The sequence below is a fragment of the Lampris incognitus genome, chromosome 17 (genome assembly GCF_029633865.1).
Source record: "Lampris incognitus isolate fLamInc1 chromosome 17, fLamInc1.hap2, whole genome shotgun sequence".
Lineage (NCBI taxonomy): Eukaryota > Metazoa > Chordata > Actinopteri > Lampriformes > Lampridae > Lampris > Lampris incognitus.
Window position 1 is genome coordinate 14,030,640 of NC_079227.1, and position 12,747 is coordinate 14,043,386.

At 37.7% G+C, this 12,747-nt stretch overlaps 2 protein-coding genes across 2 annotated transcripts; both read left to right on the top strand.

Annotated features, from left to right (window-relative positions):
• Positions 1-363: 363 nt before the first annotated feature.
• LOC130127301 (oocyte zinc finger protein XlCOF6.1-like) lies at positions 364-2,638 on the top strand. The gene is made up of 2 exons (XM_056296901.1): positions 364-1,166; positions 1,671-2,638. Exons 1-2 carry the CDS (start codon positions 431-433, stop codon positions 2,192-2,194), a joined length of 1,260 nt encoding a protein of 419 aa, XP_056152876.1. The 5' UTR covers positions 364-430; the 3' UTR covers positions 2,195-2,638.
• Positions 2,639-10,755: 8,117 nt separating this feature from the next.
• LOC130127307 (gastrula zinc finger protein XlCGF57.1-like) lies at positions 10,756-11,717 on the top strand. The gene has a single exon (XM_056296909.1). The coding sequence runs from the start codon at positions 10,875-10,877 to the stop codon at positions 11,670-11,672; it is 798 nt and encodes a 265-aa protein (XP_056152884.1). The 5' UTR covers positions 10,756-10,874; the 3' UTR covers positions 11,673-11,717.
• Positions 11,718-12,747: the final 1,030 nt, after the last annotated feature.

Below are 12,747 nucleotides of genomic sequence, written 5' to 3' on the forward strand. Positions count from 1 at the left end.
CACCAAGAGGATTTAGGCTATTAAGCTGTTCCCTGATTAAATGTCTACAGAGAGGAGGACTCACCTGTTCCATGATCAGGACCCGATGCAGTCTTCAGTCTATTTAATAAAAGTGAACACTACTTTATTCCATGTAGTTGGGCTGATGATTTCTGCTCAACAACTCTCTAAATCTTATAAATTGAAAAAAGTGTCCCTGCTTTAAAGAAGTGCTCAAAGTATCAGAACTACAGATGAAGGTTTTTTGGTTTTGTCACAAGGTTTAGATTAACATGCAAAGTAGTTGTTTCTGACTAAAACAGACATCACTTAGTATTTCATGGCTCATAACTTAATTCAAGCCATACAGTAATAGTTTTCTGTAACCTATGTATTTTGTCTCTCACCTCTAGACCTTCAGCAGCTCTTACCTTCTGAAAAGGAGGTTCCCATGGTGAAGCGGGAAGGGAGCCCCAGTTGGGGCCAGGAGACGCCAGAGGCCCCTTGCGTCAAAGAGGAAGAGGAGGAACTTTGGATCAGTCGGGAGGAAGAGCGGTGTCAGCATCTGGATGAGGCTGGTATAACCAAGTTCCCATTCACTCCTGTCCCTGTGAAGAGTGAAAATGATGACGAGGAACCTCTGTCCATACAGCTCCATCAAAGCCAAACAGGGGAGTACAGAGAAGTGGAACCTCCAGACAGCCCCTTGACCAAAGAAATGAAAACAGAACCTGATGGAGAGAAATGTGGACTATCAGAACTAGTTAGTAAGCAAGATCAAGATGGTGATTTAGAAACAACTAGTTATTGTCAGCCCCTTTCTTCAGACTGCTATCAAAGTGAGACTGAAGACAGTGATGATGGTTGTAGCAAGACTAGAGAACCACAGTCAAGTTTGGACACAACAAACAACACTGAAATAAATAATCAGAGATCTCTTAAGAAGAAAACCATCAATTGCCCTGTCTGCGGTAAAGGGTTTTCTAGAAGACAACTTATGCGGATACACATGAATGCACACACAGGAGAGAAACCCTTTAGTTGCTCAGTCTGTGGTAAAGTGTTTTCTCGAAAAGATCATGTGCACACACATATGAGAATACATACAGGGGAGAAACCTTTTAGATGCTCAGACTGTGGCAGAAGATTTTCTCGAACAAGTAATTTACGCACACATATGAGAATACATACAAGGGAGAAACCTTTTAGATGTTCAGACTGTGGAAAAGGGTATGTTGATGAAGAACGTATGCAGAGACACATGGGAATACATACAGGAGAGAAACGTTTTTGTTGCTCTGTTTGTGGGAACAGATTTCATGCAAGAAATAATTTGCAGAGTCACATGAGAATACATACAGGAGAAAAACCTTTTAGTTGTTCAGTCTGTAGTAAATCTTTTACTAGAAGAGCACATATGAATACACACATGATAATACATACAGGGAAGAAACCTTTTTGTTGCTCGGTCTGTGGGAAGAACTTTGCTTCAAGAGAAAGTATGCAGAATCACATGATAATACATACTGGAGAAAAACGTTTTTGTTGCTCTGTCTGTGGGAGCAGATTTAATGCAAGAAATAATTTGCAGAGTCACATGAGAATACATACAGGAGAAAAACCTTTTAGTTGTTCAGTCTGTAGTAAAGCTTTTTCTAGAAGAGCACATATGAATAAACACATGATAATACATACAGGGAAGAAACCTTTTTGTTGCTCGGTCTGTGGGAAGAACTTTGCTTCAAGAGAAAATATGCTGAATCATATGAGAATACATACAGGAGAAAAACCTTTTAGTTGTTCAGTCTGTGGTAAAACTTTTGCTAGAAGACCAACTTTGAATGTACATATGAGAATGCATACAGGAGAGAAACCTTTTTGTTGCTTGGTCTGTGGGAAGAGCTTTAGTACAAGAGAATGTATGCAGAATCACATGAGCATACATACAGGAGAAAAACCTTTTAGTTGTTCAGTCTGTGGTAAAACTTTTGCTAGAAGACCAACTTTGAATGTACATATGAGAATGCATACAGGAGAGAAACCTTTTTGTTGCTTGGTCTGTGGGAAGAGCTTTAGTACAAGAGAACGTATGCAGAATCACATGAGCATACATACAGGAGAAAAACCTTTTTGTTGTTCAGTCTGTGGTAAAGCGTTTGCTAGAAAAGTGTATATGAACACACACATGAAAATACATACAGAGAAGAAACCTTGATGAGTCTTTGGTGAAGGTTTTCGTCAAAAGGTCAGTCAGAAGAAACATGACATCAAAGAGAATACGAGATTGCTTGGCTCTTCTTGTGGAAACAAAAAAAAATCGTTTGTTCACGTGCCACGATCAGATCATCATATTAATCTGTACATTGGACTTACTGAATGGTCAAAGTGGAGCCTAAAAGTGGATGTTGAATATCAACTTTTCTTTTTTCTTTTCTTTTTTTTTTTTGACCTAACAAAATTAGGCAAAGGGACTGCCGATGGTAACTAGCCTCTTAGCTAACTCTGGTACATTTACATTTATTCCAGATGTTGATTAATGTACATTCTCCCTTCCCAATAAATGTTTAAAAAATATTGGAGCACAGAATGTTTTATAGTTAATTAGGAGGCTACTGAAATGAATTCATTCAGTTTAACATGAGTTCCGTGCTTGACAGCAAACTTCTTTTAGATGCCGGTTGATGTATCATAGTCGAGTATCTACTCAATTTTTGATCATTTAAAGTTACTCTATTCTCATTAAATCAACCTAAACTATTCATGTTAAATCCAGTACACACAGCTCCAATGAGATTTTGCTATTCCTAGGAAACCTGATTCATTTGCATGTCACCAGCATGATGATTTAATTACTTTTGTCTTATAGAATGTATTATCGTCAATAAAATCCGAAACCACCGTCTGATATTGTCTATGAAATGGAAATGTGTTACTTTTCCATTTCATAGTAACACATTTCACGTTCACATTTCCATTTCAAAGTAACACTTCTCCATTTCCAAGAAATTTAATTTGTGACTTGAGATTTTGTGTAAAAAAAAAGAAAAGAAACTATTTTAATTACATAAACAAAATGAAGTTGTTTTCGATTTCAGATCTTTTTTTTTAAGTATTCACTTCCATTAAAAAAAATGTTAATAGAAGAGGTACATTTTTAAGCCCTGATTTAAAAAAGAAATTACAAGTATTTTCAAAGAGAAATTAAGGCTGGAAATAAATCTACAGCTATTATGTACCCATGGATCACTCTTAGGGTTTTAATAGTGGTTCTTAAAGGTAGTAGGAAAAATTCAATAACAATTAACGAGTTAATCAGATTTAATATAGGAACTCCCAAAAACAGCCTAAAGCCTTTAAAACGTTTAGCAGGGAAGGGGACACGTATGCAAGTGGTGGGTTTGCAGCCATCACCAAATTTTTTTTTTTGGGGGGGGGGGGGTCACCAATTGTAGCGCCTCTATTCAGGCCAAATCAACAGTCATCATTGATGTCTTGACGCCGCACAAGAAAGGATGTTTGATTTCCCAAAGACATGTCCCAAGGTACTTCTGAATTCTATCTTTAACCTTTCCTTGACCTCTGATGTTTTCAAGTAAGGTTAATGAAAAGTGAAAAGGAGTGGAATATAGTTTCATTTTCATATATTCAAATGCACCCTTACTCAGAATCTACCAACTGCTCCTCATTTTCGATGCAATTTCCTTGAGTTTTTTTTTTAATTTGTTTTTTGCCACATTACAGATTCTTTTGCAGAGAGGTCATCTGGTGTTTCCCAAGCCAAGTTGGTATTTGAACAATTGCAGACCCTCTCACTTGAAAACATTGAATTTTATTCTTGACACACTGTTTTCTATGGTCAATCAATCAATGTCTAATACTTACGAGTCTGATGTGAATAGGTTTATTGTTAGTATAACAAAAATAGGTTCAACAATATACCGAGTTGGTCCATGGAGCAAAACAACCCGTCTAAAGCATTCTGTTTTATACTGTAGCTTGATCCCACCTACTGTGGAGTTTAACCACGCCTTTGATTCCAGATTATGTGGCTGTGTGACATGGCTGTGGTGAATACATATTTCAAGAAGAGGGAGGAACACAGGGTGACGTTGTAGCGTTGTGGTTGTAGCAAAACTACAGACCCATAGTCAAGTTTGGACACAACAGACAAAACTGACATAAATCATCAGAGATCTCTTCAGAAGAAAACCATCAATTGCTACGTCTGCAGTAAAGGGTTTTCTAGAGGGGGACACATACTGATACACATGAATAAACATGCAGGAGAGAAACCCTTTAGTTGCTCAGGCTGTGGTAAAGTGTTTTCTCGAAAAAGTTGTGTTCACTCACATCTGAGAACGCATACAGGGGAGAAACCTTTTAGATGCTCAGACTGCCGTAAAGCTTTTACTGGAAGAGCACATACGAATACACATATGAGAATACATACAGTCAGTTGTTCTTCAGTCTGTGGTGAAGCTTTAGCTAGAAAAGCATATATTACTACACATGAGCAAACACACAGAGAAGAAGCCTTGATGAGTCTGGTGAAAGTTTTAGTCAAAAGTTCCGTCAGAGGAAACATGACATATCACAGAGAACAAAATGAGATTACTGGGCTCCTCTTGTGGAAACAAAGAAAAAAAAATCATTTGTTCACATGCCATGATCAGATCATCATATGAATCTCTACATTGGACTAATGGTCAAAGTGGAGCCTAAAAGTGGATGTTGAATATAAATAATAATAATAGAATAAAATAATATATATATATATATATATATATATATATATATATATACACAACAGTTAAAAGAAACACTCAACGGTAGGGATAGTGCTCAACAAATAAGGAGCAAAATAATCCAGTTAGTCAAGTACATTTTGTACTGTCTCCTAGAAAATGTACTTGACTAACCACATTAGCAACTGATGAGTGCGCGACGCACGAAACAGGCCTGTACTGCAATGTATTAAAACTTTTTTTCCTGTATCTGTTTTGATATATATATATATATATATAATTTATTTTTTGCCTAACAACATCGGGCAAAGGGAGTGCCGATGGAAAATGTATTTGAAAAAAAACAGTGAAAAAAAACTGTGTCAAAACATCCTCCATAAAGCGGAGTAGTTTCCAATTTGGTAGAGACGAATTCATTCAGCTGATGAATATGTTTATCCTAATGCAAATGAGATTTAACACTATTTCCCTATGGTTTTGATTTGTCCCTGACATCTACTGACACCACATGCATGTCACAATTTTTTTCTTTTTTTTTTTATAATATGATACTCAAGTTCGCAAAGAAGAGACATATCGGTGCAAAAAGTCATCCAGACTGTTTCAGGAGCAGGGATGACAAAAAATAAAGGACACCCGCTTTATGCGGTTGGGCACCAGTGCAGAGAGATTTGTGATGCGTTTATGGTCCACTGGAAGGACACCCACCCATTAATGCACTGAATCATGTTTTCTCCACTGGATGGGCACCCCAGAGGGCACTTTACCCCGTTTTACCACAGCGGCATCCAAGAGGGCACCTTTGCGGTGTTTTTTCGAACATGAGGGCATTAAATTTCATCTCTCCCCAGAGACGACCAATGATGTCATCTGACGTCGGTATTCATCATTTTTAAGGATATGAAATAAAAATGAGAGGAAAAAAATGTACAAAAGGGCAAACTATAGCCATGTTTTTTCATGTTCAACAAGCATTAAATGTTGTTGTTTCTTTTATGTGGCTCTGTAATGCCCCATTTCCCTGAGGTATGAAGGATTGTCGAGAAGTAACCAAAAACCGAATATTTTTTCGTCCTATGCAAAAATTGAATGGATTCATCATTGTACAGGAGCAGCCCGAGTTGTGTGGTTATAGTGAGTGGGGATATTTTAAGAGACTATAACTTTATTTTCTTAATTTTAAATTTCTCTTTTCATTTATTTCGCAATGCCGCTATAAACATCAAAAAGAAGAAGAAAAGGCTAAACCCAAGAAGAAGAAAAAAAACAAGAACAAGACCCGCCCCGCCCCCGCCCCCGCCCCCGCCCCGGAAGTAAATTCAGAGCCCAAACGATGGACTGGCAATGTAATGGCGATTCAGTCAGAGCCCAGTAACCAAGATCACTGAAATTACTATTGTCAGAAAATGTCTTTTATCAAACCGCTGAGATCGATTATTGATCATTCGATCGGTGAAACATCTGAGGAGTTTGAGAGAAGGATCGCAGAGTACGAGGATGAAATTTCGCGTCTAAAGAAGGAAAACTGTCGACAAAGGAAGAAACTGCACGCTATCTATAAACCTGAAGTACGGATATACAGATTAGGTATGTACAATCAAAAAGTTTAAATTATTCTTATTCACATCATCGATATTATTTATTTAGCGCAATGTTTTCTGGTGTTGGATGAAAACATTGTGCCCGTGTTGAGGCCAACTCTTCCTCTGCCTCCAAGTTGAAGAGGAGCTGCACACATGCAGACATGTTTGGATTACAAAACTGAAATACATGTCCATCTCAATGAAAGACATAAGTGTCAGATGAAAGATTAACTTTTTTGCGCGCGCGAATAAATTCATTATAACAAAATCTGAATTCCCGTAATACATCTGCCGAAATGCAGTCATTAGGAGACGTCCTCGCAGTGGCTTGTTGGTTTCGGTCGTTATGCCACTGTATTGTTTATAAGGTTGGGAATACCTGCACTGTATAGTCAGTTGAGACTGAAGATGTCACTTAGATGAGTGATGAAACGTTTCTGTTAATATACGATATGATTCAACTTTCTTTCATGTTCTTTCGTGGATTATTGAACGTGTGTTGCCTCCCGAACCTGCCGGTCAGGAGGCAACACGTTCTCAATCCTGCGCTGCGCTGTGCTGTGTTAAAAAAATAGCGCGCACACACGTTGAGCTGGTGTTAATTTAACGGCAGGAGGATTTATTCTTTAATGGTACAGAACAACATACAGCACATTGTTGTCAAAACTGGCAAGTAAAAACAAAACAACAATAAACAATGCTGTCCCTCTTATTTACTCAAATAAACACGTTCATTGTTAAGTGTGAACCATAGATGTAGATCCAGATCGAAACAGGTAGTTAATAAAAGAAAAAAAATCAATCGCATTCATATATATAACTATATATATATATATATATAGTTATATATATATAGTTATATATATGTAGTTATATTCTTTGGTAGAATAACCACACGGCGTATTGCTTAATAAACTTTACTAAAAGAATTGCAAGGCAGACCGTTAGCTTCCAACCTCCTCCGACAGGTTCTCAGCAGCAACTCGCAACAACATTCAAAGAGTCAACCTAACCTACTGTTACTAGTGACCTACGAATACAGCGCCCTCTAGCGGTTGGCAGTATAGAACTCAATGTAATATAGAGTAACCAGATTACTGAACACAACATATATATATATATATATATATATATATATATATATATATATATATATATATATATATATCTTGTTCATTTTCACTGTATACATCAATCAATCAAGTTGCATTTTTATAGCGCTTTTCTAGCTGCAACAGCCACTCGTGAATTTTTTTTTCATTCTCATAACCCAAAACGTTTCCCTTTTTCCATAAACAAACATATTTCCCCACTGACTTAAAAAACAACTACATTCAACTATATTTGCTCATAATGGCGCTGTTTCTGTTAGGTTTTACACTCGTTGTGCAGTCGCCATTTTTTTATGCTCTACTACTTCACAATAGCATTTTCTGGTTTTGGCTATAAACCACAAATATGTCCATTTGGCTACAGATAATAACCAGGAAATAACTTCTTGCATGGAGACTGCTTCATAAATTAAGTGCATACTGAACGAAGAGCATTTAGTGAATTCGCAAGTTTTTCTGTTTTGGATTAGTTTTCCCACACACACACTACTCCGCACTACACAAGTCCGCTAGCATTAACAAGTTAGCATACAGCCCTCTACCTCTATTTACATGCGATTCTCTAACAATCGGTTCTTCGACCAACGTGTGCAAACGATATACAACATAGTACATATGTTAACTCATAGAATCTAGCATATACACTCAAGTTAGGGGATCTGTGTTAAAGAATAGAAGACATACACGTTGAGCTGGTATTAATTTAACGACAGGAAGATTTATTCTTGCCGTGTATGCTCGAAATGCTAATCTATAACACCCAAGCACAATGCGCCATCTAGCGGCGTGGAGGTAAAATAGCAGTGTAGTGAAATGGGGGGTGTCATTTCTGAGGTTAGCTGTTTTCAACCTTCTACACTCTCCCCCACTTAAAAGAATGTCTCCTGACATTTGCTATCTTTATGTGTCCATTTCTTAGTGTATGAGAGCATAACAATTGTAGCAGTATGGCTGGGACTGGATGAGGTAGGGTAAAGAGACCAAGCTTCGAGTCGCTGCGATGGGTTGGTTGGGTAACAAGCGAGAAAAGAAGGGAAGTTGGCTGGCTACAGTGGTCCATTCGCTATCATCGCTGGGAGAAAGATCTCTACACAAGATGTCACCACATCACCAGATGGTTCAGTAGCTGCCTTATCCCATGCCAATGTTTCTACTTGATATATTCCCTCAATTGAGGTTTCTGGGTGATTTCTTTTATTAAGTTAACCATAAATGGAAGTTAACTTTATCTTAAAGGAGATTATGTTTTTTGGCCAAGGTTATTGTTAGTTTGTGAAAGCCAAGGTTATCGTGAGTTTGTGATAATATGAAAGCTCAATGGACTCAAGAACATTGCATTTTTCTACACTGTTTAGACAGTATGCCTGGGGCTGTTTTAGAAGGGTCAGGTACGTTTTCTATTTCATTTTCGATATATATTTTGTTTATTTTTATTATCAGCAGGGAGCATCAGTCTCCTTTCTGTACAGAATTTGTCTCCTTGCCTCTACCCCGCTTCTTACAAGGTGACTAATTTTCTTTCCTAATGAAACTGTTAATCTACAGTCCCTTTTTTTATCCATTCATTGAAGATTCTGAATTATTTCCTCTATTTTTAGGCTAAGCCATTGAAAGATATTTTACTCCTTGTTCCATTATCTGTTTTTGTTGGGGGGGGCATTGCTAATTAAGTTAAGCACTTTCTACTTTGCCTTTTGTTTTCTGCATTCAGGAACTTTCGCCCCCCCCCCTTTTTCTTTTTTTTTTTTTACAATTTTGGAGAAAATGTATCTCTTTCCGTTTTGCAATATCGTCCTTGAGTCTGCAGTACAGTTTAACATAGGGGTGTACCATAATTCTCAGTTTTGCACTTTTTTCCACAGTTTCAGGTTACACACTTTCAAGTCTCTACCTAGAAGGTAACTTTTTTTTTTAGTATTATGTCACAATTTTCTCTTTCTTATTTTTCTCGATGAATGAAGGCTAAGAGAAATAACCAAAAGAAAAGCCTTATTTTTGTTTTGTAAGGCAAGGCTCCAAAAAAAAAAGAAGATATTTTGCTTTTTACAAGAAACGCATTCATGTCAAAGAGTTGAAACATTTTGCTGCAATCAGTGGGGTGGAAAAGCTCTTTTTTTGTCATGGTTCTAATTATTCAGGGGGCATTATGATCACATTTGATTGCAGGTTTAATGGATCTATTATTGAAACACAACTTTCTTCTGACGGCAGATGGATTTTAACGGTTATGTAAATTGATGATAGATTAATTATTTTAGCCAATGTTTATGGTTATAATAGGACCACTCTAAATAACGTACTCCTTCAAGAATTGTCTACCAATATACTCACTCTAAAAATTAGATTCCTCCAGCCACACTCAGGGGCAGAACAAGTAACTTAAACTCAGCTATTAATGCTTTTTGTAGTCGTCTATCATTATTATATGCTTTTAGATTTGTACATCCAAACTCATCTGATTCATTTACATGGTTCAAGGCTGACTTATCTCAGAAATCTCACTTCGATCTTTGGCTTATCACTTGTTCTCTGGCACCCTCTTTTTGCTCAAGCAATATCTCTGCTGCTCTCCTAACGGACCATGCTGGAATTGCTCTTGTTCTATGCAATGCAAAATCCAGTAAACAAAGAATTCCAGGATACTGGAAACTTAGTTCTTCTTTCCTTCAACAATCCTCCTATTGTTTATGCATTTAAAAAAAAAATACAAATCGCTTCATTACCAGGACTGATATCTCCTCCATTTCTAAATGGGAATTGTGTGATGTCTGAGGAAAACAGACATCACTTAGTATATCATGGCTCATAACTCAGTTTAAAGCATACAGTAATATTTTTCTGTAACGTATGTATTTTGTCTCTCATCTCTAGACTTCCAGCGGCTCTTAGATTCTGAAAAGGAGGTTCCCGTGGTGAAGCAGGAATGGAGCCCCATTTGGGGCCAGGAGGTCCTAGAGGTTCCATGCATCAAAGAGGAAGATGAGGAACTTTGGACCAGTCGGGAGGAAGAGCAGTTTCAGCGACCAGAGGAGGCTTGTATAACCAAGTTCCCATTCACCCCTGTCCCCATGGAGAGTGAAAATGATGAAGAGAAACCTCTGTCCATACAGCTTTATCAAAACCAAACAGGGGAGTACAGAGTGGTGGAGCCTCCAGCCAGCACCCTAACTGAACAGATGAAAACAGAACCTGATGGAGAGAAATGTGGACTATCAGAACTGGTTAGTAACCGAGATCAAGATGGTGATTTAGAAACAATTAGTTATGGTCAGCCCCTTTCCTCAGACTCCTATCAAAGTGAGGCTGAAGACGGTGATGATGGTTGTAGCAAGACTAGAGAACCACAGTCAAGTTTGGACACAACAGACAACACTGAAATAAATCATCAGAGATCTCTTCAGAAGAAAACTGTCAATTGCCCTGTCAGCGGTAAAGGGTTTTCTCGACGAGAACGTATGCAGATACACATGAATGAACATACAGGAGAGAAACCCTTTAGTTGCTCAGTCTGTGGTAAAGCGTTTTCTCGAAAAGAGTATGTGCACTCACATATGAGAATACATACAGGAGAGAAACCTTTTAGATGCCCCGACTGCGGCAAAAGGTTTCCTCAAAGAAGTACTTTACACACACATATGAGAATACATACAAGGGAGAAACCTTTTACATGCTCAGACTGCGGCAAAATGTTTTCTCAAACAGGTCATTTACGCACACATATGAGAATACATTCAGGGGAGAAACCGTTTAGATGCTCAGACTGCGGCAAAAGGTTTTCTCGAATAGGTAATTTACGCACACACCTGAGAGTGCATACAAGGGAGAAACCTTTTAGATGCTCAGACTGTGGTAAAGCTTTTACTAGAAGAGCACATATGAATTCACACATGATAATACATACAGGAGAGAAGCCTTTTTGTTGCTTGGTCTGTGGGAAGAACTTTGCTTTAAGAGAAAGTGTGCAGAATCACATGAGCATACATACAGGAGAGAAACCTTATAGCTGTTCAGTCTGTGGTGAAGCTTTTGCTAGAAGAAAATATGTGAACAGACATCTGAGAATACATACAGGAGAGAAGCCTTTTTGTTGCTCGGTCTGTGGGAAGAACTTTGCTTTAAGAGAAAGTGTGCAGAATCACATGAGCATACATACAGGAGAGAAACCTTATAGCTGTTCAGTCTGTGGTAAAGCTTTTGCTAGAAAAGCATATGTTACTACACACATGAGAAAACATACAGAGAAGAAACCTTGATGAGTGTTTGGTGAAGGTTTTAGTCAAAAGGCCAGTCAGAGGAAACATGACGTATCACAGAGAACAAAACAAGATTACTTGGCTCTTCTTGTATAAACAAATTTAAAAAATCATTTGTTCACGTGCCATAAGATCATCATATGAATGGCTACATTGGACTTACAAAATGGTCGAAGTGGAGCCTAAAAGTTGATGCTGAATAACAAAAAAATTTTTGTTTTTTTTTTACCTAACAACATCAAGGAAAGGGAGTGCTGACGGAAAATATATTTGAAAAATAAAGAGATGATAATAAACTAGTGTTGGGTTTGTTTGGTGTGCTACCATGGTACAGAACAAACTCCATAAAGTGGAGTAGTTTCCAATGTGGTAGAGAGGAATACATTTAGCTGATGAATATGTTTATTCTAATGCAAATGAGATTTAACACTAGTTCCCTATGATTTTGATTTGTCCCTCTAGCGACACCACATGCATGACACAATGTTTTTTGTTTTTATTATAAGATAATACTCAAGTTCACAAAGAAGAGACATATAGGTGCAAAAAGTCATCCAGACTGTTTGCGGGGCAGGGGTGAAAAAAAATAAAGGACACCCACTCTATGCGGTGGGGCACCAGTGCACAGAGAGTGGAGATGCATTTATGGTCCACTGGAAGGGCACCCTAGAAGGCACTTTACCACGCTTTATCTACCATAAGGGCACTTTTGGTGTGTTTTTTCGATTATGAGGGCATTAAATTTCACCCCCCCCCCATAGACCACCAGTTATGTCATCTGATGTCAGGGGATATGGAATAAAAATGAGAGGAAAAAATTTACAAAAAGCAAACTATAGGCTGGATAGCCTGGTTTTATTTATTTATTTATTTTGATGTTCAACAAACATTAAATGTTGTTTCTTTTATGTGGCTCTGTAATGCCCCATTTTCCTTAAGTATGAAGGATTGTCGAGCAGTAACCAAAAAACCGATTTTTTTTTTGTCTTATGCAAAAATTAAATGGATTCATCATTGTACAGGAGCAGCCCGGTCGTATGATTTCAGTGAGTGCAGATATTTTAAGAGAATATAA